At 42.9% G+C, this 26,966-nt stretch overlaps 2 protein-coding genes across 2 annotated transcripts in view; both read right to left on the bottom strand.

The window, feature by feature from the left end:
* Positions 1-26,966, bottom strand: part of MBTPS2 (membrane bound transcription factor peptidase, site 2) — a 58,709-nt gene that overhangs the window by 9,253 nt on the left and 22,490 nt on the right. Inside the window, exons 5-7 of the mRNA XM_081081964.1 lie at positions 26,064-26,191; positions 14,062-14,180; positions 12,519-12,699 (exon numbers count right to left, since the gene is read on the bottom strand). Of these exons, the coding sequence (XP_080938090.1) occupies positions 12,519-12,699; positions 14,062-14,180; positions 26,064-26,191 (428 nt within the window). The remainder of the gene's footprint in view (positions 1-12,518; positions 12,700-14,061; positions 14,181-26,063; positions 26,192-26,966) is intronic.
* Positions 18,284-22,048, bottom strand: YY2 (YY2 transcription factor; the record flags this gene model as incomplete). Its single annotated transcript, XM_081080990.1, has 1 exon — positions 18,284-22,048. One exon carries the CDS (start codon positions 22,046-22,048, stop codon positions 20,237-20,239), a length of 1,812 nt encoding a protein of 603 aa, XP_080937116.1. The 3' UTR covers positions 18,284-20,236.

The following is a 26,966-nucleotide window of genomic DNA, read 5'->3' as shown; positions in this document are numbered from 1 at the left end:
TATATACATGTATACAAGTCCTTCGGTTGATCTCTTCCCCTTACCCCCGCCCTCCCCTACTTTCCCTCTGGGGATTGACAGTCTGATCGCTGTTTCTCTGTCTTTGGATCTGTCCCTGTTCATCAGTCTATGTTCTCTAGTTTTGTTTTTTTTTTTATCATAACTGAATAGATATTGAAATCTGGGGTGACAAATCATATTTAAAATATGAAAGCAAACTGCGAATATGTGACGGCACTGATAAACCTGTGCCTACAATCACTCATCAGCACAATGATAAAGTATAAGGCAAAAAGTTATTAGAATTTTTTTAAAAAATCAACACAAGCTAAAACCCTCAGTGTTCATTTTGGTCAGCTGCCAAGTCCCACCAATATTTACCTCCTAATCATTTTTCTATCACCATCTGTTCCCACTTGAGTGTAGACTCCAATTCCTTCTCACCTCACCCATCTGAACAAAGTCCTAATGAGTCTTATTTGCTTATCATCTAGCTCGCACGTCCAAACCTGTCCTACATACCGAATGTTTCAAATTAACCTGCCAAGGTAGAACTACAAGAATGTGACTCTTCTAATGTAACATTTCCAAACACTCTGCACTGCTCCCAAATAAAGTCTAAATTTCATAGCCTAAAAGTTAGCCTTTCATTTTTTATCATCTTATCTCACACTATTCTTTTGCTGAACCAAATTCTTAGCAGGTCCTTGAGCACCTTCTAGTCTTATGGTGCCATGGTTCATTTCTAGCTTGGCTTCCTGAAATTAAACTCACTGTTGAGGACCAACTCAGGACTCCTGTTATGAATTTTGCCCTTAACTTCTCAGTTGAGACTGACCACCATTGTTCCCACAACTCCCAATGTTTCTGGTCATTACTTACATTTAACCTTGTACTATAATAATGTAGGCATACTGTTTCTTTCCCTAGAAGCTCCTTGAGAAAAGGTTTCTCAGAAACTTATATAAGGTAGATAAGTCAATATGCATCAAACACTTAACTGATGTTCTATACCACTTGATTTTGCTAGTAATTATTTTTTAAAATTTACATCTGATGCTTGATCACTAACTTTCCTTGGAGGATAGTATACACTATAGAATGAAAGTCAAGAATTTGATATTACTACAGGATGTGTTGATAAAGCATGTGTGATAACCCAAATGCTTAAAGGGGGCAAGCAAATCCTATATAATAAAAGCCCAGTGACTGAACGACAGAACGACCAGAATGACTGGTTGACCAGTCGCTATGATGTGCACTGACCACCAGGGAGCAGACACTCAATGCAGGAGCTGCCCCTGGTGGTCAGTGTGCTGCCACAGTGTGAGCGCCGCTCACTGACCAGGATGAATGGCTGCTCCTGCTGCTAACCCCAGCCGATGGCAGGAACCCAGGCTGCGATCATCGCCTCCTTGCCCCAGGCTCCTCCTCCTCATTCCCTGCCACCTCTGGACTCGCAGAGATGACCCTGGAGACTAGGAGGCGGGTTTGTGGCCGCCGCGGGACTAAGGCCTACTCTACTGCCTCTCAGTGCTATATTTGTCCCTGGGCCCGGCCCGACCAGGTCCCCTGGAGAGGCAAGTGCTCCAGCTCCATGGAAGATGCTGGACCAGGGAGCAGCCGCTCAGAGGGCAGGTCCACAGCTGCTTGGCTGACCTGGATGAGAGATGCTCCCACAGCGGGCTGATTTCCACAGGCTAGCCCCCACCAGTGCACCAATCCCAGGCACCAGGCCTCTAGTATCAAATAAATTAAGTGGATAGTGTGTGGAAAAAAACAGGAAGTGATGGGGACTGTAATGAATTAGAAAATATATATACTATTCTAAGGGGTTAGCAGCTAGGCCACTCAACTTGGGGCCCAGTCTTGATAGTTCCTCCATTTTATTCCAAAAGGAATCAGATATCTGGACCTTCATGTGAACCCTCTTGAATTTTAAATATTAGCAGCCAGTTAAAATTTTTATAAATATATTGCAAGCCAAACCAAATACATGTGCCAAGGCTGGATTTGGCCTCTAGTCTACCACCGATTTTCAACCTCTGGGTAATGGCTGATTCTTATGGTGATTTTTCCAACCAAAACATGAATCCATGGCTGTGGCTATTCTGACAAGATTAAATATCTCCTGACATGCAGGGTTTTCCACTAAAAAGTTAAATATTTTGTTGCCAGATGAGAAGTAAACTTGATATTTTTGTTTATCAACTTTTAAAAAGTTGTGGGTCTAAAATATCTTATTTTAGAATCTTTTCTACTGGATCATATTAAAGAACAAGTTGCTGAACCAATTTCTGGAACTCAATTCTTAACCTATAAAGTGGAGATGCCATAGAAAACTTTCACATTAAGGTACTTCTCTTAATCATGAGAAGCCAATCCAATTCTGCTTTGGAAAGAACATTCAAGACTGCAACGGGAGGTCCTAGACTAGAGGCATTTATGGGTTCAATTTAACTTGAGTTAAAGATTAGAGTTATTCCATATATCTCCCCAGTCTGGGAGACAATTAGGAAATTTAAGACCAGATTAGTTTCATAATTTCACTATAGGGAGAACCTACATATTCTGAATGTACCCTAAGATGGGGCTTAAGATAGTCTTAGACATCTCCTAGTCTTCAAAGGGTAGTCTAGACCAGAGGCAATTTTGGAATAAGGTTGGAGAGAAACTTTTTCAATCTGTAGTTCACAGTTCCTACTACTACTTTCTATATCACTAAAAGGAACTGAACAATTTTCTTACCCTAGCTCATTAAACACATAAATGTAGTTAGAGCTCCAACACAGGGAGAAGCAAGCCTATTTATTCTTAGTTCTACAGCATCACCTAGTAATAAGTAGTTTAAAATGATTTATAACACACATATTCTCTTCAATTTAGGATAGCAAAGAAATCTTAGATTATTACTTGATGTTCATAATGGAAAAACAGACACCTACCCCCGCCCCCCAAACATTACAGAAGATTTGGGCCTAAAAACAATCTGGGTATTTAAGATATGTGGAAAAGATCCCTGCAGTTTTCCTTTTATTATCTTAAAGATACGTAAGAGAATAATATTCCTGTTGCCAGGCAGTTATGGGCATACACCCTCACTACTTCTGAACAGGAATATAGGTTATTCAAGGGGAATGTCTGAGTCTGGGCTCACAGCTTCATTTTAGGAAGCAGTTGCCTTCAGTATTCAGTATCATTCTCCTTAAAATGCAGTTAAAATGCTGGACTTGCTGAGTATAGTCTTTCTTACTCAAGATAGTGCTTTTAGAAAATAAAAAAGAAATTTTGCTTTATGCATATATGATACAGAATGTCCTCTCAAACTAAAGAGAGGAAAATAGCCCCCGCCCCAAAAGAGCCAGACTAGTTCTTGTCTGTAACTTTAGTTCCATTCAACTCACTAAGTGGCATATGAACATCCAGCACTATTAAAAGCAAAGACTTAAATGTGAAAGGAGGGAAAGTTTTTGTTTTCTGTTCCGACTGCAAATAAACCAGAGATCTATTACAGGTGCAAAGAACTCCAAGCCCTCACCCACTGTCCTTTTTTGGACCTCCAGGCAAGGCCATTCAGTCTCCAAGGAGTGTCTGGAATAAACTCCTTAGGCTTACCTCATGCATCAAGGGCAGAGGTAAAATTAACCAGCCTTGGCTCTGTTGGTGACATTCATAGTTCAGCAGGTTAATGTTTAAAAATAAAAAAGAAAGGATTAACAGGGAAAAAAAGGTCTCAAAAATTTAATAAAATATACAGTCATTTCAGGCAGATTAACCACATTTTTTTTAATCTGTAAAAAAAGCTGTTAGTATTTTAAGGAGAATATCTAGTCTACTTAATATCTTAGGGAGTATCTTCATAATTTTAATAATATACCAGGGAAAGTCAGGATATGAAATAAGGTGACAGAAATGATTGGCTGGGACAACTTATGAGCACTCAGAGTCACATCTTTCCAAGGTGCCTTTATCATTTTGAAAGTAATATAAATTCCTAGAATTTTAATTATGTATGCTGAATCCCATTCTAAATTGAACATGAGTCACTTTTAGATTATTGGCTACTATGTATTAGCACATTTGGTTCTAGCACTCCCCTGCATTCATAATAAAAGATAACAAAGGTGTCAAGATACATGTAAAATACTATCAATCTATAGCTTTCTTAAATATCCACAGTCCGGGTGCTCAAGTCTGCCATTAGAATTAATCTAGGGAAGCAGGCTTGAAGAGGTTAATGGGGGGAAAAGGAGGACCTATGTCGTATTTTCAACAATAAAGATTTTTTAAAATTTAGTATATACTTTAAATTACACTTACAGCCCTAACCCATTTGGCTCAGTGGATAGAGTGTCAGCCTGCAGACTGAAGGGTCCCAGGTTAGATTCCGGTCAAGGGCATGTGCCTTGGTTGCGGGCACAACCCCAGTTGGGGGTGTGCAGGAGGCAGCTGATTGATGTTTCTCTCTCGTCGATGTTTCTGGCTATCTATCTCTCTCCCTTCCTCTCTGTGAAAAATCAGTAAAATATATTTAAAAAAAATAAATTACACTTACAGTTATTAAGATTCCTGTAAACTGCCTAAATATATATATATATATATATATATATATATATATATATATATTTATACTCAATTTAAAAATGGTTAAAAAGAGGTACAAGTTTATCAGATATAATCATAATGTAAAATCAATATGCATAGTGTACTGCAGCAACTCCTAAGGAGATAAAATTGATATTGAAGAATTATTTTGGGACTGATTTTTTTATTAGTATGGAAGAGTAATGCCTGCCTTAGGTTTTTAAAGAAATACTTCAAGAATATAGCATATGACTCATAATAGTGAAATATTCTAAAATTTAATAAGGAAAGAGTTTCAGAGTATCTCAAGGAAAATTTTCATTTTCATTCTGACAGGAAAAGGAAAAAACCTCAAACATCTGGAATACAGATATCCTAAATAAAAAAATTCTATTGGAGAGAACTTTATTTGTCCACTGTGTCATTTTGGCTCTTGTAATTCAATGTAGAGTATACCAAATTTAGAAAAATTGGAGGAAAATGATAAAGTACTTCAGAAGTAAGAAATAATGGATTATTTTTCTTAGAGGAGAACACATTGTGGGTTACATACCAACCTTCTGTCAACTGAAAATTTGGGAAGATGGTAAGTGGCTCTTGAGAATAGGAAAAATTGACAAATATTTCAACCTTAAAGAATCAGGTTAGCCTACTGAACAATCAACATAACCACGAGGGAGACAAGCAGACACTGTTTGCGTCTACAGGATGCGACAGGAAGTAATGAGTGCTACCTAGGAGTATTTTTGCCCCCCACCCCCATGGATCCTGATTATAATCAAGCCTCTAAAGGAAATATGGGGGACATCTGGATATATTAATGACATCATGAGGATAAGATATAACCAGACAAATTCAGAATATGGGAAATTCAACAAAACAAATGACTCCACTTTCTTCAACAAATATTTCAAAAAAAAAAAAAAAAAGCCAGGAAGAATTGTTACAACTTAAAAGACATACCATCCAACTGAAACAAACCAAGTATAAAAAAATGGTTATGGAAAAAAACCTAACAGGGAAAACCAACTAGATATTAGGAATTATTGTTAATTTTGTTAGGTGTGCTACTAGTACTCTGGTCATGTTTAAAAAGTCACCATCTGTTAAAACATGATAAAGCTTATGGATGAAATGATAGGATGGCTAGGATATACTTTAAATATTCCCCACAAAAGTGAGGTGATTGAATAAAGAAAACTGACAAAATGTTGATAATTGTTGAAGCTCAAAGAAGGATGCATGAGTTTCTTTATACTACTCTCTTGATTTTTATGAATGCTTGAAAAAAATTTTACAATAAGAAGTTATTTAAAATGGGTTATACATGCAAAATTATATTAAAACTTTAAAAATCAGTTCTTCCTGCTTTGCCATTGTTGCACACAGCACTTTAGTAAAGTTATTCTTGATTATTAATCACCAGAGGCCAAGTGCATAAAATTCGTGAACTGGGGGGGGGGGCGGGAGGTGTCCCTCAGCTTGGCCTGCACCCTCTCCAACCTGGGACCCCTCAGGGTATGTCTGACTGCCTTCGGGATCGGGCCTAAACTGGCAGTCGGACATCCCTCTCACAATCTGGTACTGCTGGCTCCCAACTGCTCGCCTGCCTGCCTGCCTAATTGCCCCTAACCTCTTCTGTCTGCCAGCCTGATTACCCTCTAACCCAGCCATGGGCAAACTATGGCCTGCGGGCCACATCCGGCCCGTTTGAAATGAATAAAACTAAAAAAAAAAAAAAGACCGTACCCTTTTATGTAATGATGTTTACTTTGAATTTATATTAGTTCACACAAACACTCCATCCATGCTTTTGTTCCAGCCCTCCGGTCCAGTTTAAGAACCCATTGTGGCCCTCGAGTCAAAAAGTTTGCCCACTCCTGCTCTAACCGCTCCTGTGCCAGCCTGATTAATGCCTAACTGCTCCCCTGCCGGCTCTATTGCCCCCAACTGCCCTCCCCTGCTGGCCTGACGGAGCCTGCGATCCAAAGGCCTGGGCAAGGGCGGAGCCAGCGATCGGAGGGAGATGGGGGGGCCCCTGCCTAGGCCCTGAGGCTGTAGGCCTGGGCAGGGGCAGAGCCGGTGATTGGAGGGAGCCTTGGCCAGAGGCTTTAGGCCTGGGCAGGGGCCGAGCCGGTGATCGGTGTGAACTACAGAGGAAGCACCTTTTCTGACCGCTCATTGGCTAAGCTCCCTGTATGCCACTGGTAATATTCTTAGTAACTTGGGTAATAAGAATCCAAAGAGGTGATCTAGGGTTTTCCCACCTCACTCCTGGAGAAAAAAATGAAGTTCTGCTGCTGGAGGGCTAAGAAATGTCATATCCTGCCTTAGCTGGTTTGGATCAGTGGATAATGCCTCGCCTGCTGAACGCAGGGTCTGGGTTCAATTCTGACCAAGGGCATGTACCTAGGTTGCAGGTTCCTTCCTGGCCCGGGCCCAGGTCAGGGCTCACGCAGGAGGCAACCAATCAAAGTGTCCCTCTCATTTTGATGTTTCTCTCTGTCTTTCCCTTTCTCTTCTACATTCTCTAAAAATCAATGGAAACATATCCTCAGGTGAGGATAAAAAAAATAATAAAGAAATGTCATATCCTATGAAAGACACATCTTAAAAATGCCCAAAGAAAGTTGTCATTTTTTCATGGTGAAGGGACTGGAGTCCGTGTTGATGAAAACACCTTGGTGGCTGCGGTGACTGGCAGTGGCTGCAGCAGCAGGGTGATGGGGCTGGTGCCTTCCCCTGATCAGCCCAGTCACCTCCCACAAAGGGAGGCCAGACTGCGGCTTAGGCCCGCTCCCCAAGGGGAGCAGGGAGCGGGCCTAAGCCATCAGTAGGACATCCCCTGAGGGCTCCCAGTACGTGAGAGGGGGCAGTCTGGGATGAGGGACCCCCCCCCAGTGCACAAATTTCGTGCACCAGGCCCCTAGTTTTATATAAAGAGTTGGAAGACTGATTTTTCAGAGCTGAAAGAACTCAAAATAAATTTGGCAGCTCCTGAGAAGAAACTTGCTTCACCCTGCCACCTGCTACATGGAACAACAGATCTGACTTCAGGGGATATTTTCGGAAGCCAAGATTACTTCCTTTGGATGCCTGCCACATAAAATAACTCTACCCCAAATAGCTTCGGATATGCCATCGTCCATACAGTACAGGGATATTTAATTACTGGAATTTAGTTAATTGGTCATGGTTGAGCTGGAATGCTGACTTAACCCAAGCTTTTTCCTTTAAAGAGCTTATTTAGAAAGTATCATAGTATAAACAAATTGATTGCAAAGAACATACATTTAGCTATCTTAAGGGAGCCTAGGCCTACTGTTGCTTATTTCTAAAAGTGATAGTAAAAATGGCATGGATTATAAGGATGCTAGCATTGATGGTAGGTAGCATGGCCTATTTTTTTTGCTCTGACTCAGCCCTGCCTACTTCCTTCTTTGGTTTTTAGGTTAAGTTAATCCCATTTTTTTTTGGTACAGAAGTTTTATTTATCACATATGTTAATACTGTATTTACAGCCCTGGCTGATTTGGCTCAGTGGATAGAGTGTCAGCCTGCGGACTGAAGGGTGCAGGTTTGATTCCAGTCAAGGGCACATGCCAGGGTTTCCGGCTTGATCCCCAGTGTGGGGTGTGCAGGAGACAGCCGATAAATAATTCTCTTTCGTCATTGATGTTTCTATCTCTCTCTCCCTCTCCATTCCTCTCTGAAATCAATAAAAAATATTAAAAAAATACTGTATTTACTGCAGAACAGTCACAGAAAAGAGCAGGCAGCAGGCAGGGATTAGCAATGGCAGGGTTAGGCTAGCATCTAGTACACAGTAGTTGTTTAGTAAGGACTTGTCACTGCTTCTCAAATGCCAACTCTTGGTACAGTAAACTGACTGACTTTTTATGTTGATGCCTGCCTATTTTGGATGTCACACTACACTTTGAACAATTAAGGATTTTATTCCATTTTTGTTATTGTTTTTGTGACTTGTCTATGAGTTAATAGAATAGTCAAAACAAGCCTTGACCATTTTTTGGTGTGTTTTTTCCCCCTCTCCCTGGTTATCTTTAGAGGTTAGGTGTAGGCCCCCTCCCCCCACAACAGAATAGTATTCTTTTTAGAAGTTCCTAAGACAATTCCAGCACGCAAGAGCAACGGGACATAGCTGGAAGCAGATAAAAGGTAGCCATCACCTAAGGGTAATATTTCTATCGCTGTTGCACCTAGCATCCTGAGACTGGGTCCTCTTCCTTGCCCTCTCCATTAAGTCCATTAACAGGCAGGATCCTCATTTGCTTCACAATAGTGCTTTTACCAGATTCTCCTGCACCCAGCAGCAGTAGACCTGCTTGTTCTGCAGTTGCTTCTAGATCTTTTTTTTTTTTTTAATTGAGTTTTTACAGAGAGGAAAGGAGAGAGATAGAGAGTTAGAAACATCGATGAGAGAGAAACATCGACCAGCTGCCTCCTGCACACTCCCCACTGGGGATGTGCCCGCAACCAAGGTACATGCCCTTGACCGGAATCGAACCTGGGACCTTTCAGTCCGCAGGCCGACGCTCTATCCACTGAGCCAAACCGGTTTCGGCGCTTCTAGATCTTTTTATTGGCCTTCTCCTTGATGCGGTGGTCCTTGGTCTTACTGTTTCTGAGACAGCCCATGGCGGCGCGGGGTGGGGGAAGGGGATACAGGGAGGTGGGGGAGGGGGACGGGGCAGGGGTGCGACGGGAAGATAGGTGGGGTGGGAGGCTGGAGAGGGAAGACAGGCAGGGTAGGGGGCTGGGGGAGAAGACATGGCAGGCCCGGCAGGGGCTCAGCTCTTTGGTAAAGATTAAGATTACGACAGAGGGGGGAGGGGGAGGGGGAGGGGGAGGGGAGGGGGAGAGGAAAGTCGGACTGACGACGAATGCGACAATGACTGGCGGACTGGGAGTGTGACATGGACTGCAAGCAGCACAGGAAGGGTAGTATCTTGTTGGTGGGATGGAGGGGAATGAGCCGCTCCCTTGAGCAGAAGCCAAAGGGACTGATGGCTGGTCCGGGCCCAGGCAGAGCATAGCAGCAGCTGCTCTAATCCCACTCTTCATACAGCAGCAGAGGGTCAGCCTCCGGAAGGCAAATGATTCACAGTGAGCCTCTAAAAGGACTACCTAGGAGCAGAACTGAAACTGCTTCCAGTTAGGGCCCTGTAGTGGGGCTGCAATGTTCTCCTGGTCCCCGATACCAGTACCTGGAAAAGCTTCGCTAGTCCTCTTGCCCCAGAATCTTTCTATGAGTTAACAGGATAGTCAAGACAAGCCTTGTGGAACTTTCTATGCCCACGTTTTCCATGGGAGACATCAAATCTTAAACATGGACTGAAACATCGATTTTAAATCTTAAAAATCTTTTTTTTAAAATATATTTTATTGATTTTACAGAGAGAAAGGGACAGGGATAGAGAGTTAGAAACATCAATTGCAACCAAGGCACAGGCCCTTGAACGGAATTGAACCCTGGACCTTTCAGCCCACAGGCCGATGCTCTATCCACTGAGCCAAACCGGTGATGGCAATCGTAAAAATCTTTACATGGACCTTGACTTCGTGTTAACCTAACCAATGAAATCTTTCACTCATGAGAAATAAAGAGGTATCCCTTGAACAGTATTTGACAAATATCGACACACATAAGATTATGGAATCGGCGTTATCTTACGCAGGCATGGGGCAAAAGTACCATTGCTTCCATCATGGCAAACCCCTCCTGATGAGAGCAGTATTAACAGAAACAAAATCCAGGAGTGGCTGTGAAAATCTCTTCCAGAGGCATGGGGTTTCAGTGTTTTTTAAATCTGCCCCAAGCCACAGACTAACCACATTATTAGTAAGTCAATGGGACCTTCAGATCAGAGGAATATCAATACTGTCACATGGCTACCTTTCCAGACTTGTAAGCAGTTCAAAAACTGCTTTGGATGATGCTTTCACCAATATCACTCAGGAGGCAAAAATAGTCCAGCAATTTGATTTTCTTCAACTCTATTTTAGACTCAAAGGCAACCATTTCAATTTCATCAAGAGAAGGTTAAAGGGGATGATAGATTGCCACTGAAAATAGTTTGCAAAGTGATCATGAGTTACATGTTTAAAGAAACTTAATAAAGAATCTATAGAGTGTGTTGGCTTAAAAAAAAAAAAAAAAAAAGAGAAGCCAAAACCGGTTTGGCTCAGTGGATAGAGCGTCGGCCTGCGGACTGAAAGGTCCCAGGTTCGATTCTGGTCAAGGGCATGTACCTGGGTTGCGGGCACATCCCCAGTAGGAGATGTGTAGGAGGCGGCTGATCAAAGTTTCTCTCTCATCGATGTTTCTGACTCTATCTCTCTCCCTTCCTCTCTGTAAAAAATCAATAAAATATATTTTTTTAAAAAAAGAGAAGATACCACAAGTTTAGTACATTCACCTTGAAACTCAGCAATATCCACATGATTTAACTCTTCCCTAGGCGGCCAGGCATGATAGGTGACTCACACCTGCATTTTTGAAGTTCACCTTTTGCCCATTGCAGAACAAAGTGCCACGATCCAAGGTCTCTGCCACCATTATACTCACTGACTTTGTATTTCTAATACTCATAACTATAAACCTACATTTGCCTACTTCTGTACTCTGTCCATCAGTACAGTCTACTTTAGCAATCTTGACCTCTACCAAACTAGGGAATTCTTTTAAAAAAAATATATTTTATTGATTTTAGAGAGGAAGGGAGAGGGAGAGAGAGAGAGAGAGAGAAACATCAATGATGAGAGAGAATCATTGATTGGCTGCCTCCTGCATGCCCCCTACCGGGGATCGAGCCTATAACTCAGGCATGTGCCCTTGGTCGGAATAGAATCTGGGACCCTTCAGTCTGCAGGCCAGTGCTCTATCCATTGAGCCAAACCAACTAGAGCAGGGAATTCCTTTTTTTTAAAATTAGATTTTATTGATTTTTTACAGAGGAAGGGAGAGGGATAGAGAGTTAGAAACATCGATGAGAGAGAAACATCGATCAGCTGCCTCCTGCACATCTCCCACTGGGTATGTGCTCGCAACCAAGGTACATGCCCTTGACTGGAACCGATCCCGGGACCCCTCAGTCCGCAGGCCGATACTCTATCTACTGAGCCAAACCAGCTAGGGCAGGGAATTCCTTTTTAGAGTTCTTCCAAAGTAGAAGTCAGATTCTTACAATGACCACACCATGGAACATAAAACTCGCTGAAAGTTATTCTTTCTGCAATGGTACCATCTAAGTTATTTTCCGTGAGTGCAACACTATGCCCTTGTTGGCCTTGGGCTGGGCAGCCAGCACCCAGACCTCTGAGGGCTGGACGGTCTCTGGGACACCCCCATCTATACTCTGGAGTTTCAATTCCAGATACTCTTTCAGTGAGTCCAGATTCTGCTTTCCCTCATACTGCTCAATTTTTTAGTGCTGCCGCCACGCCTGGCTCCTGGGCCCTGGTGCCCCGGTGCCTGCCACTCCATGGCCAAACAGCAGCAGGGTAGCCGGGCCCAGTGGCCTGGGCAGCACTGAGAGAAGGTTCATGGGCATTTGGTGGGGCTGGCACATTCTCACATGGCAGCGGGTCCCCTCAGTAGCACCCACTCAGTACCGCGCAGAGCACACAAGTTTTTTTTTTTTTTATATACAGAAAGAATTAGATTCTAGTCTCCTGAAACTCAAATATGATGTTATAAAATTAGAGGTTCAATAACAATATTTATAATAAAAGAAACATACGTATTAGTATCCAATTCACCAAGAATGTTTACTAGTTTGGGCCTATTATTACTTTTCTGATTTGTTTCAAACAAATTAGAAAAAAATAAATTTATAGACATAATCTAAGATTTGTGAGTGGCAAGTACTACTGCTTGAAGCATTATCTTATACAGAGAGAAATATACACACCTCTAACAGGGAAGCTTAACTGCTGCAATGTTGCTGCACTTATGCAGTAACCAATCTGGGGTTCATAGGCGATGGTATCTAGACATTCATTCCAATCTTGTACATTAGTAACGGGACAATCCTGTAGATGGGTAACAAGGTCTCCCACAAAAAGACCTCTGGGTCCAACTGCAGGTGAGTCCTTGGGAAAAAGGCAAAAACAAATCAGAGAATGTGTGAAAACAAGCTATGACTAATCTGAGCAAATAATCGTTAAAGACACTGAATTGAGCCCTAACCGGTTTGGTTCAGTGGATTGAGCATCGGCCTGTGGACTCAAGGGTCCCAGGTTTGATTCCAGTCAAGGGCATGTACCTTGGTTGCGGGCACATACCCAGTAGGGAGTGTGCAGGAGGCAGCTGATCGATGTTTCTCTCTCATCGATGTTTCTAACTCTCTGTCCCTCTCCCTTCCTCTCTGTAGAAAATCAATAAAATATATTAAAAAAATAAATAAAAAAAGACACTGAATTGAATAAGTAGACTATTTGAATAATATACAAAACAATCCAGCGTTGAATCCAAGATGGAAAATACTACAAAATTAAAACAAAACCCAAGAATTATACTTTTCCTACTTCTACAAGATTTTGGATTTTTTGCAACTGAAAATACAAAATCCCACTTGCCAACTGTTAAGATTAAACTAATAGTTTTTGGGTAAACTGCTAATTATTTTTTGGTGTGAAAGTAGTCATCAGAATGCCTTCATTTTCCTATGTCTTCCGTGGATAAAATTGTAAAAGTCCTTATTTAGACACAGTCCCAAATATGCAGATGATACTGTCAGCACAATGAATATGTGAGCCAGTTGCTCAGGAAGGCAATTTTCCTCTTCCCTAAGTCTGAATAGAAGACTTGATGCTATCTCGGTAGTTATTAAATAAGGGAGTAAAATACAGAATTGAAGACCTAAGCTCCCATGAATTGTTCTGGCTAGCTAGCTAGCCTAGGTTTCAAATGTGAAGAGACCTTTTACTAAAAAGCAGAATTATAAAAATAAACAGTAAAAGTAAATGACGCATGTTATCAACAAATTACAGGTAGAAAATCTTTATACTATTTTTGTAACTCAGAACAGAAACAATTTTTAGTATTTTTAAAAAGACAATGTATTCCACAAAACTGTTCAATTTGAAAGGATTGGCAATAATTTCTCCAGGAGAAACGGACCATTCTGTCTAGGAAGAGAACTTTTGTTTTAGAGAGAGAATGGAAGGGAGGGCGAGAGACAGAGAGAAACATGGGTGTTAGAGAGAAACAGCAACTGGTTGCCTCCTGCATAAGCCCGGACCGGGGCTGGGGATCAAGCCTGCAACCAAGGTGTGTGCCCTCGACCGGAATCGAATAGGGAACCCTTCAGTCCACAGGCCGACGCTCTATCCACTGAGCCAAACCATCTAGGGCTATGAGGAGAACTTGATTAAAAAGAACCTGACACAAAATGCTAAGTGTTACATCACAAAATCTGGTAAAAAAAAATGCCCAAGTAATCCATTATTTACCTCAGCAACTTCAGTGATAAGCACCCCGACTCCAGTGTAGTAAAAGGGCAAGAGGATCACAGGGAGGAGGACAAGAGCCAAAATACCCAGGAGTGCAAGGACGAAATTATGCCAGATACCTGAAAAGAGAAAAAAAGGAATAAGCTGAACCAGGGGCAGAAGTGACCTAGGTATTTGGACTTCATGACATCTGGGCTTACATAACCAGAAGAAGCTGTGAGGCACATAGATCTACTTATTAGTACAGTAGACGGATGTTCAGTTAGACATCTCTTCCATTTCATATATTAAAATGTAAAATAAGCATGTTAATACCACATTAAAAATACCACATGCTAATATGATTTAACACCAATAAAACCTACATCCTATTATACCTAATATACATATGTATATAACACAAATAGAATCTCTTCTATTTATTATAGTCTCTTTTTTCTGAAAATGTATGTATTATTAATGTAAACATACTTGTGATCTTTTTAAAAAATATGTTTTTATTGATTTCAGAGAGGGAGGGAGAGGCAGAGAGAGGGAGAGAAAGAAACATAAATGAGAAAGAACCACTAATCGGTTGCCTCCTGTATGCCCCACACTGGGGATTGAACCCACAACCCAGGCATGTGCCCTGACTGGGAATCGAGCTGTGACCTCCTAGTTCATAGGTCGACGCTCAACTACTGAGCCATGCTGGTGCAGGCTCATACTTGTGGTCTTTGAAAGGAATGTTAAAACTACCCACATAAAAGCTAAGATGGAATCAACATTCTTGCTGAACTGGGGTATGGAAATCCAAATGGTATTTGGAAAAAAAGAGATTGTTTTAAGAATAAAACTATTATAGAGAATGTTACTGGTGGGCCAAATAGAGGATGTACCTACCATCATGTCACAGACTATAACCACCTCCATCATATATACAGAAATGGTTAGATGAACTCAGTGGAATGCTGGAGTCTGTTTCTACCAGCTTGCCACAGACAACTATGCGCATCCCTTCCCAATTAGGAACTTCAGGTTGGCACCTTGAACTGGCCACGGTGGGACCACATATTTACGAGTCAGAAACCAGCAGAAGCTAAATATCAGAGCTCCCCACCCTCCCCTTCAGAGCCAGGTGCTAAACATACACTGGCACGCGGCTATATAACCCCTCCCTCCAAACTTATCCTTCACTTCTGCTAGTTTTTGTCATAGGCCGGGTCAGGGCACTCCTAGCACTCTGAGTAGCATGATTCTTAGTTGAGCAAGTCTGTCCTTAACATCACAGGATATTTAGCATGCCTGGCTCCATCCATTAAATACCGTTACTGCTCCCCTGTCAGACAACCAATGAATACCTCCCACCCCACACATTCCAAACATTCTCAGGAGGGTGATAACATCAGCAGTAGAGAACCAATATTCTGTAATGATAGAAATGCAACCTAAAGACATTTCCCAGACTCTCAGGAAGCTGAGTATGGTTATATGACTGTTGTGCTCAAGAGGATGTGAGTGGAAATGATGGGAATATCCCTGTCCTACTGGCTGGAATGTAGCCATAGGAGGGAGCTAAACCTGAGTCCATAACCAAGAAGCTGCATGTTGGGAACGGCAGAGCTAAGACAGAAAAGGCCCGAATCCCTCAAATCACAAAATTATATCAGCTTTGATTTACTTACATTTAGAATGTTTTATGAGAGTTTAAGCCTGTTACTTTTAGCTATTACAGCAGCCAGATACCTAGCTAATACATGTTCCAAATACCTTATTCACACTGTAAGATGTCCCCTCTTTTTTGAGTGTTATAAGCTAACAAGACAGAAAAGGCCTGAGTTGCCCAAATCATCTACACTAATAAAAGAGAAAAATGGTAACTGGCGTAAGATGCTACCCTTTTCATTGGCTAATCAGGGCTATATGCAAATTAACTGCCAACTAAGATTGGCAGTTAACTGCCAACTAAGATTGGCAGTTAACTGCCAACAAGATGGCGGCTAATTTGCATATGTAGGCACAATGCAGGGAGGCGAAAGGGAAAGCAGGAAGAAGCCCCCTGCCACTGACAGTGATCGGAAACCCAGGGGGGAGCTAAGAGCTGGGGGGCAGGGCAAAGGCGGCCCTGGGGCTGCCTTTGCCCTGCCCCCCAGCCATGATGGGAGAATCAGGCGCCTTTGCCGCCCTGGCCAGTGATAGCAGGAAGTAGGGGTGGAGCCAGCGATGGGAGCTGGGCACGGTCGAAGCTGGCAGTCCCGGGAGCTAGGGGTCCCTTGTCTGGGCCTAAAGCGGAGCCCCCGATCGCGGGGACGCTGCAGCTGCGTGTCCCTGCTGCCCGGGCCGGACGCCTCAGCCAGATGCGTCCTGCAGGGGCAGGGGTGGAGCCCGTGCGATCACGGCCCCCCCGCCCCCTGCCACTGCAGGTCCCCGCTGCCGGGGCCGGACGCCTAGGCCAGAGGCGTCAGGCCTGGGCAAGGGGCCGATCCTGCGATTGGAGGGAGCTGGGGGTCCCCTGCCCAGGCCTGACACCTCTGCCGGAGGCCTCAGGCCTGGTCAAGGGGCCGATCTGGTGATTGGTGACCGGAGGGTGATGAGGGTCAACTGCTCTGGCTGAGGCATGAGGCCTGGGTGGGGGGCGGAGCCGGGGGCTGGGGGGATATGATGGTCCCCTTGCCCAGGCCTGAAGCCTGGGTCAGAGGCGTCAGGCTTGGGCGGGGGGTGGAGCAAGCGATCAGAGGGAGATGGGGGTCCCCTGCCCAGGCATGATTCCTGGGCCAGAGGCCTCAGGCCTGGGCGGGGGCCAGAGCCAGTGATCGGGGGGAGATGGGGGTCCCCTGTCCAAGCATGACACCTCTGGCGGAGGCATCAGGCCTGGGCAAGGGGCCGATCAGGCGATCGGAGGGTGATGGGGGTCAACGCCTGAGGGCTCCCAGTATGTGAGAGGGGGCAGGCTGGGCTGAGGGACACTCCCCCACACACACACCCAGTGCACGAATTTCGTGCACCGGGCCCCTAGTAGAATTATATCAGCGCTGAGCTACTTACATGTGAAATGTTTTATAAGAATTTAAGCCTGCTATTTTTGGTTATTACAGCAGCCAGATATCTAGCTAATATGTTCCACACACCATATTCACATTGTAAGATGGACCCCGCTACCCCTATATGAGTGCTTTAAGTTGTTACATTCTAAAAATATCCAGAGCAAGTCTAGTCCAGGACACATGACAGTATTTTCTGTTCTATACACAGTTCTTTTAAAAACACCAAAGGTATCAAATTACCTTTGCTTTTTCATTTATCAATTTTGGACTTTTCCCTTATCTGCACATTCATACCTATCCCATTTCTTATATCCACTACAGAGTAACCCATTTTTTTAAAACATATTGACATAAGGTTCCCTACTAACTTTTTCATACAATGCTTCAACAGCTTTGCTCATATTGTTATGTACCTAATTAAATACGCATCTGTGAGGGTACGAAAAATTACACAGATATGAAATTGTTGGGTCAAAAATATGTGCATTAAAATTGACCTCCAGTGAGTTTGTATTAATTTATGTTCTCATAACTGGCATGTTTTCCCACTTTCGAAACAACACCAGATGCTATTGTAATTTTAGACTTTGCCATGTGCTAGGTGAAAAGTAAAATATTTGTTCTAATTTCTATTTATTTTTTTTAAATCATCACTGGAGGAATGACTAAAAATCAGCTTCCCATTGATTTTTAGAGAGAATGGAAGAGAGAGGGAAAAAGAGAAATATCGATGTGAGAGAAACACATCGATTGGTTGCCTCCTGCCGGGCCGGGGAGGAGCCTGCAACCGAGATATGTGCCCTTGATCACAATTGAACCTGGGACCCTTCACCCTATCCACTAAGCCAGTGGTCGGCAAACTGCGGATCGCAAGCCACATGCAGCTCTTTGGCCCCTTGAGTGTGGCTCTTCCACAAAATACCAGTGCGGGTGCACACATACAGTGCGATTGAAACTTCGTGGCCTGTGCGCAGAAATCGGTATTTTGTGGAAGAGCCACACTCAAGGGGCCAAAGAGCCGCATGTGGCTCCCAAGCCGCAGTTTGCCAACCACTGCACTAAGTCAAACCGCCTAGAGCTAGTTTCTAGTTCTTTAATTATGAGCGACTTAGAAGAGCATTTTCATGTTTGTTAAAAGGCTATTTCTATTTCCTTTGTCTGAGAACCATATCCATTCCCTATTTACATTTTTTGACTTGGTTGCTTTTTGTTTTACTAATATGTATATATTATTATTTGCAATGTACATATTAAGGAATTTGGTCTTTTGTAAGAGGCATTTAAATTTTTTCATCCAGGTTATTGTTTGGTTTGGTTTATAGGCTGCCTATGCAGACATTTTACTTTTTCAAATATGTATTTTTATTGACTTCAGAGAGGAAGTGAGAGGGAGAGAGAGACAGAAACATCAATGTTGAGAGAGAATCATCGATCGGCTGCCTCCTACACACCCCCATTGGAGATTGAGCCCCCACAACCCGGCATGCGCCCCTGACCGGAATTGAACCGGGGACCCCAGTCCACAGGTCCCTGCTTCATCCACTGAGCCAAACCAGCTAAGGCTGCAGACATTTTAAATGTTGGTGTGGTCAAATTGCTCCTTTGTACTAAGCCTTTCCCAGTTCAATATTATAGAAGATACCTGTGTTTTCTTGTATTACTTTCATGGCATCACTTAAAAAACACAATTGAAACAACAAACCAAAAAAATCACTAATTCTTTGACCCACTGAAATTTACTCTAATGAAACTAATTTTGGAATACAGCTATAACCTCATCACCCACCAAGTTGCTAGTCCCAACACAATTCCACAAAACATTCCCACTGATTAGCTTTGTGACCCTTATATGTGCTAAATTCAGCTTTTCCTTCCAAGCCAGGATGAAAAAGCCTACCAGGATTACCTAGATGCTTGCATCCTCATTAACTCTCCCTCCGAACAAATCAGCGGGTAATTCAGCAGCACTGATTCCTGATTATTTGGGCAACCTCCTCTCCCCTCCTCTCTTGAGACAGGGATGCAACTTGTACCAGACCACCCCCCTAGAGTCCCAATTTGCCCATGATGGTTAAGAAGCAACAACGGTGGTTGAAAACACATTTCCTTTATTTAAACAACCTCTTGTCCATTAATGTTTATAAGTACATTAAAGGAATACATTACAATTTTACTTTCTCTAGAGCAGGTTTTCTTACTATTGGCATTTTGGGGCAGATAATTCCTTATGCATTGCAGGATGTTTCGCTTCTACTCCCCAGATGCCAGTAGCATCCTCCCTGTTTTCTAGCTATGGTATTTATACAGGCAAGTGTTTTTTTTCTTTATTTAGAACAGGTATTTCACTTTTGCTTTTTCTATTATATAAGGTGTACATAACAAATGTTATAAAAGTCATTATAAAAACAATACAACTACAATTGAGCAGCACTTTCTAACTGAAGAAGCAAAGAAATTACACTAAATAACACTATTTGGCAGTATTAGAAATAAAATGACTAAAATGGGTTTAAATTGACTAAAATGGGTTTAAATTGACGAACAGTACTAACCACATCTACTATTCAATACTACATATACATCACTCATGCAGCTAAAAGATAGTTAGGCAAAATATGTTAATAGCAAAGAATAAAACCAAAATTAAGATAGCAAACAAAACCTATATAACCTCTTTTTAAACAGGAAAATACTTCATGTATGTATATGACCGTTCATTCTCATAAACAAAATCTACAGTAAGCAGTTATCAACTTCCATAGAATTATTAAACATATTCCTAAAAGTATAAACATGAACATTTGGAAAATACAGAACTTTAAAAATTTGTAAATAGGTGAACTTGAATATGAAAAGTCCCATTTTAAGCACAGTTGCATAAAAAGTCTTTTGATGTGAAGTCTATGAATTATCCTTTCTTGGGATCAAACTTGACAAAACACCATGTTTTCCAAATGATATTACAGAACAATGTAATCTTATACATATTTTAACCTTTTTTTCACTTTTTTAACCTTTAACTTTTACTACTCTATTAAAACATGACATCTTAACAACGTGAACATATATTTTTAACTTTTTAAACGAATCTATGAAAACATGACCCTTAGATATATAAGAATCAAAAAAGGATCTTTTCTCCTTTTCACTGGCTATTTGTTCTTAGCATGCGTTAAGATATGAGATTTCAGGTTAGTTGACTGAGCAAACTTCTTATCACAACCCTCGAAGGGGCAGACATAGGGCCTGTCACCTGTATGGATTCTCACATGTGTACGCAAATTGAAATCCAGGGAAAAGTATCTTCCGCAGCCTTCAAATGTGCACTGAAAGGGCTTCTCTCCAGAATGCACCAGTTGATGCCGTTTTAGTTTTGAGCTCTCAATAAAACCTTTGCCACATTCTGCACATATGTAGCCTTTAGGACCGTGGGTGTGATGATGTTTTCTCATAGAAGCGGAATCCCGGAACATCTTTCCGCAGCCTTTATGAAGGCAAGGTACTGTTCTTAGAATGTCATCTTTGTACTTTTTGGGCTTCGCTTTAATAAATTCTGCCAGCTGTTTGGGATCTGATAAGTCAATGCCAGGTATTCCTCCAGGAGGAAGTTTCTTTCCCGTCAAATACTCTGAATAATCAGGAGCTAAGTCCGGTAAGTTCACCGGACTCTGTCCTTCAATCTCCTGATCGCTTTCACCAGCTTGGGAACACATGGTGACGGAGAACTCACCCTCTGGGGTTTTGACCTGCACCTGCTTCTGCTCCCACTTTCTGTTGCCTTCCTCCGAGCCGCTGCCTCCCGCCGCCCCGGCCGCACTTTTGGCGGTGCGTTTCTTACCCTTGCCGGCGTTTTCCATACCGTGGTCGGTGGCGCTTTGCTGGCCAATGCGGAGCTTCTTTCCGTGGCTGCTGTGCTTCTTGCTTTGCTTACCGCTGCTGGTGGTGCTTTTCATACCGCCGTTAGTGGTGCTTTGCTGATCGTGGCTGGCGGCGCTTTGCTGACCGATGCGGAGCTTCTTGGGCTTCTTGAGCGATGATGCCGCGGAGTCAGACGGGGAAGCCGGAGTTTCCTGGAAGTAGGCTTCTTCTTCCACCGGGACAGGCACCGGCTGCTCCTGGCAGTTGCTAGCCTGCTCGTTGTCGGACTCGAAATAGCCCACGACTTCCTCCGGGGTCTGCACCATGATCATTTCCTGGTCGTGGTTCCCTTCGTTCGGGTTAACCATGAACGGCTGCAGCGCCATCAGAGGTGAACTGTGGTGGCCACCGTGGACCCAACTGCCGCTGATATCCTGGTACTCAACGGTTTCCATCGCTGTGAGCTCTGCGGGAATATTCTCCACAGCGACATTCTCCTCAGAGATATCCGCCAAAAGGATATTCTCCACAGCGACATTCACCTCAGAGATATCCGCCAAAAGGATATTCTCCACAGCGACATTCACCTCAGAGATATCCGCCAAAGGGATATTCTCCACAGCGACATTCACCTCAGAGATATCCGCCAAAGGGATATTCTCCACAGCGACATCCGCCTCAGAGATATCCGCCAAAGGGATATTCTCCACAGCGACATCCGCCTCAGAGAAATCCGCCAAAGGGATATTCTCCACAGCGACATCCGCCTCAGAGAAATCCGCCAAAGGGATATTCTCCACAGCGACATCCGCCTCAGAGAAATCCTCCAAAGAGATATTCTCCCAAGAAATATTCTCCATAGCGAGGTTCTCCAAAGGGATATTGTCCATGGAGATATTCTCCAAAGAGATATTGTCCATGGAGATATTCTCGAAAGGGATACTCTCGACTGCGAGACTCTCCATGTCGATATTCTCCAAAGCAAAATCGTCCACAGCAATATCCTGCATAGCAATAGTCTCTAGGTGTACCTGATGTAATTCCATTAACTCGACAGCCTCCTCCATGTCTTCTGGGGTGATGTAGATAAAGTTGTTTGAAGCCATGGCTGAGAGCTCTGACGAGGCTTTCGCTTTCACACGACTAGACTAGGCGGCAGCGCAGGGCGGGGCAGCCGGAAGGTGGCGGAAAAGCTGAGAGAAAGAGCGCGAGGCCCCAGGCGGGGGAGGGCTCGCGCTCCGCTCCGCTCCGCTCGGCAGAAAAGGCGCGAAGGGCAGAGAGTGGCGCTGACTGGCGGTTTAGGCTTAGACGCGGGGAATTCTGGGCATCCTGGCACCCAGCGCATGCGCTTCCCGATACCCTGGCGCATGCGTGGGGTCACGTTCGTACCAGGTCACGCTCATACCCAGTCACGTTCGTACCAGGTCACGCTCATACCCGGTCACGTTCGTACCAGGTCACGCTCATACCCGTATGCTACCCCTCCAGCCTCTTCGCTCCGTCTACCCGCTATCGCATCTTCAATATTAATTCACTAACCGGCAGCTCCGTCCGCCCGCTATCGCGTCTTCAATATTAATTCACTAACCGGCCGCTCCATCTGCCCGCTATCGCATCTTCAATATTAATTCACTAACCGGCAGCTCCGTCCGCCCGCTATCGCGTCTTCAATATTAATTCACTAACCGGCAGCTCCGTCTACCCGCTATCGCGTCTTCAATATTAATTCACTAACCGGCAGCTCCGGCCGCCCGCTATCGCGTCTTCAATATTAATTCACTAACCGGCAGCTCCGTCTGCCCGCTATCGCGGCTTCAATATTAATTCACTAACCGGCAGCTCCGTCTGCCCGCTATCGCGGCTTCAATATTAATTCACTAACCGGCCGCTCCGGCCGCCCGCTATCGCGGCTTCAATATTAATTGACTAACCGGCCGCTCCGTCCGCCCGCTATCGCGGCTTCAATATTAATTGACTAACCGGCCGCTCCGTCCGCCCGCTATCGCGGCTTCAATATTAATTCACTAACCGGCCGCTCCGTCTGCCCGCTATCGCGGCTTCAATATTAATTCACTAACCGGCAGCTCCGTCTGCCCGCTATCGCGTCTTCAATATTAATTCACTAACCGGCAGCTCCGGCCGCCCGCTATCGCGTCTTCAATATTAATTCACTAACCGGCCGCTCCGTCTGCCCGCTATCGCGGCTTCAATATTAATTCACTAACCGGCCGCTCCGGCCGCCCGCTATCGCGGCTTCAATATTAATTCACTAACCGGCAGCTCCGTCCGCCCGCTATCGCGGCTTCAATATTAATTGACTAACCGGCAGCTCCGTCCGCCCGCTATCGCGGTTTCAATATTAATTGACTAACCGGCAGCTCCGGCTGCCCGCTATCGCGTCTTCAATATTAATTCACTAACCGGCAGCTCCGTCTGCCCGCTATCGCGTCTTCAATATTAATTCACTAACCGGCAGCTCCGTCTGCCCGCTATCGCGTCTTCAATATTAATTCACTAACCGGCAGCTCCGTCTGCCCGCTATCGCGTCTTCAATATTAATTCACTAACCGGCAGCTCCGGCCGCCCGCTATCGCTTCTTCAATATTAATTCACTAACCGGCCGCTCCGGCCGCCCGCTATCGCGTCTTCAATATTAATTCACTAACCGGCAGCTCCGGCCGCCCGCTATCGCGTCTTCAATATTAATTCACTAACCGGCCGCTCCGTCTGCCCGCTATCGCGTCTTCAATATTAATTCACTAACCGGCAGCTCCGTCTGCCCGCTATCGCGGCTTCAATATTAATTCACTAACCGGCAGCTCCGTCTGCCCGCTATCGCGTCTTCAATATTAATTCACTAACCGGCAGCTCCGGCCGCCCGCTATCGCTTCTTCAATATTAATTCACTAACCGGCCGCTCCGGCCGCCCGCTATCGCGTCTTCAATATTAATTCACTAACCGGCCGCTCCGTTTACCCGCTATTGCTTCTTCAATATTAATTCACGAACCAGATTCTTTACTGAATTTTTCTATATTTCATTTCCATTTATTTTATCCATCTTCCTCCTCGGGTGTATAACAGTATTGGTGGGAGGGGGGCTTTTTAATATTCATACTCTTTTCCCTCTTATTTAATTGCACTGATTCACACTTATAGATCGTTTAATAGTATCAGTGATAGTTGACAGCGGAATTGCTTGTCTTGTCCTTTAAATAGGAATGCTTCTAAGTCAGTGTTTTTCAACCTTGGCTGCACATTAAAATCACCTGGCAATCTTTTTAAAATCCCGATTTCTGGGCCTCATCCTCCGGAAATTCTGTTTCTTTGTCACTAATATTGTGGCCCCACCCCATAACAAAGAAATAGAATTTCCGGAGGATGAGGCCCAGAAATCAGGATTTTAAAAAGATTCCCAGGTGATTCTAATGTGCAGCCAAGGTTGAAAAACACTGTCTAAGAAGTGTTATATCATTAGTAAGTATGCAGCTATTTCTACTTTCACTAAAGATTTTTGTTTTTTAGCCATTAATAGATATTGAATTCTATTAAATATGTTTCAATACCTGCTGATATGAGGATTCCCCCCCCCCTAAAGTTTAATAATGCTTCCCATATTCAAATAGACTACCTAATGTTGAACTATCCTTGCTTTGCTTAGATACATAACGTGACTGCAGAGTATTTTTGGTGCTTTTATCTGAGTTTTACTGGCCTAAGAAAAAATCTTAGTTTCCTTCTCTATGTGCTCTGGAAAGTTTATACTAAATTGGAATTAAAAAGAAAAATCTTCTGCAAGATTTGAAAGAATTCCACCTACGAAACTTTCAGAGGCATCCTTCATCAACTTTCTTAATTTCTCTCATTGTAATTAACCTGTGTATATACTTTTTTTTTTCTATCTTTCTGGGCTTTATTTAGGCTATTATTTTTTAAATAACTATCCAGGATTTTGAAAATTTTTTGCAGAGATGAACAAAGAGCCTTTTTATAATTTTTAATTTTCTATCAACTGTCATTCCCCAATCTGACTGCTAACTCTGTCTATAGAAGCTTTCTCCCATTGTTGTTTTTTTTTTTTTCCTTCAAAGAACTAACTCTTGGACTTAACAGTTACAGTTTTTATTTTTTCCAATTTTTATTTTCCAGTTATTATTTTCTGCCTATATCCTTACAAATTATAATAATTTCTGAACCATTTTATAGTTTTTTCCCCTCACTTCTTCAGTTGCTTATCTGATTTACTTTCACTTATTCCATAACTATTGAAGGCAGTTAATTTTCCTTTTAGCAAAACTTTATACATTATTTCATTTTTACTTTTAAATATACTGCAATGATTGTTTTGAATGAAACTGGACAATTTTTAATGTATTATGAGCACTTGAAAATAAATTATGGTACGATTTTGACATAATTATTTTTTTCTTATTAACAGCTTTTATGATCTGACTTTTTCATACCTACGTGCCAAGTATCAAGAGATAGGAGTCTCTTTTCTTATACCTGCTGCTTTCTTTGTACTTTCTCCATTTTCGTTTTGATGATTTGTTACTTGATACAGTAAGACTTGCAGCAATTACATTTTCATTGTGGATTATACTCCGTATAATTAAGTGCTGCTCTGTCTTCATTTAATGCTTTAGTCATATTTTCTATTCACATGGTATGTTCAACTCATTGTACTTTGTCTTTTTAAAATTATGTTGGTTTTGGTTGTTTTTTTAAAATATATTTTTATTGATTTCAGAGAGGAAGGGGGGAGAGAAAGAGAAAGAGAGAGAGAGAGAGAGAGAGAGAGAGAGAGAGAGAGAGAGAGAGAGACATCAATGATCAGAATCACTGATTAGCTGCCTTTTGTACGCCCCCCCTACTGGGGATTGAGCCTGCAACCTGGGCATGTGCCCTTGACCATAATCGAACCCAAGACCCCCCCAGACCGCAGGCCGATGCTCTGTGCACTGAGCCAAACCAGCTAGGGCTTGCTCTACTACTTTTGACTGAGATTCTTATAAACTGAATTTATCAACCGAAAGATGAGATGCTTTTAATTTGTGATTTGAGTATTTTCCATAAAACCACTAACAACACATAGAAGAATAAAAACATTTAAATCTGTTACCTGCACAAAATATCCTTAGCTGCTGGACTGGTGATATAAGTTGCAAATGAGTGGTAAACAGATCAACAAATGCTCCAGGATAAATAATGAAGAGAAAAATCCCAAAGCCATTAAATCGAACTTGTTCCCTAAGAAATCACATAGAGAAAGAAATTTAGCACGAGTATTGCACTTTTCAAATTAATAATGTACGTAATTTTAGTACTTCCCACTATAGTGCAAATTCTTACTTGGAAAAACAAGTCTCTCTGGACAGTCAAAAAGTTATCCTACATATATGATTATCTAGCTATCATTTATCTCACAATTTTACAATAACGTACATATTTGGTCATCTATGAAACTGCATTTTATAAAATGAAATTCTGAAATAGGATTTTAACTTGAAAATTCTTAGAAACAAATATGCTGAACAAATAGCTTGAAATTACTCATATATCTACACTAATAAAAGAGAAAAATGGTAATTGGCGTACAATGCTACCCTTTTCATTGGCTAATCAGGGCTATATGCAAATTAACTGCCAACTAAGATTGGCAGTTAACTGCCAACTAAGATTGGCAGTTAACTGCCAACTAAGATTGGCAGTTAACTGCCAACTAAGATTGGCAGTTAACTGCCAACTAAGATTGGCAGTTAACTGCCAACTAAGATTGGCAGTTAACTGCCAACTAAGATTGGCAGTTAACTGCCAACTAAGATTGGCAGTTAACTGCCAACTAAGATTGGCAGTTAACTGCCAACTAAGATTGGCAGTTAACTGCCAACTAAGATTGGCAGTTAACTGCCAACTAAGATTGGCAGTTAATTTGCATATGTAGGCACAATGCAGGGAGGTGAAAGGGAAAGCAGGAAGAAGCCCCCTGCCACTGACAGTGATCGGAAACCCAGGGGGGAGCTAA

Source organism: Myotis nattereri (genome assembly GCF_964212035.1).
Source record: "Myotis nattereri genome assembly, chromosome: X".
NCBI classification, from domain to species: Eukaryota; Metazoa; Chordata; class Mammalia; order Chiroptera; family Vespertilionidae; genus Myotis; species Myotis nattereri.
The sequence above is the reverse complement of the archived record's forward strand: the minus strand, read 5'-3'. Positions and strand labels throughout refer to the sequence as shown.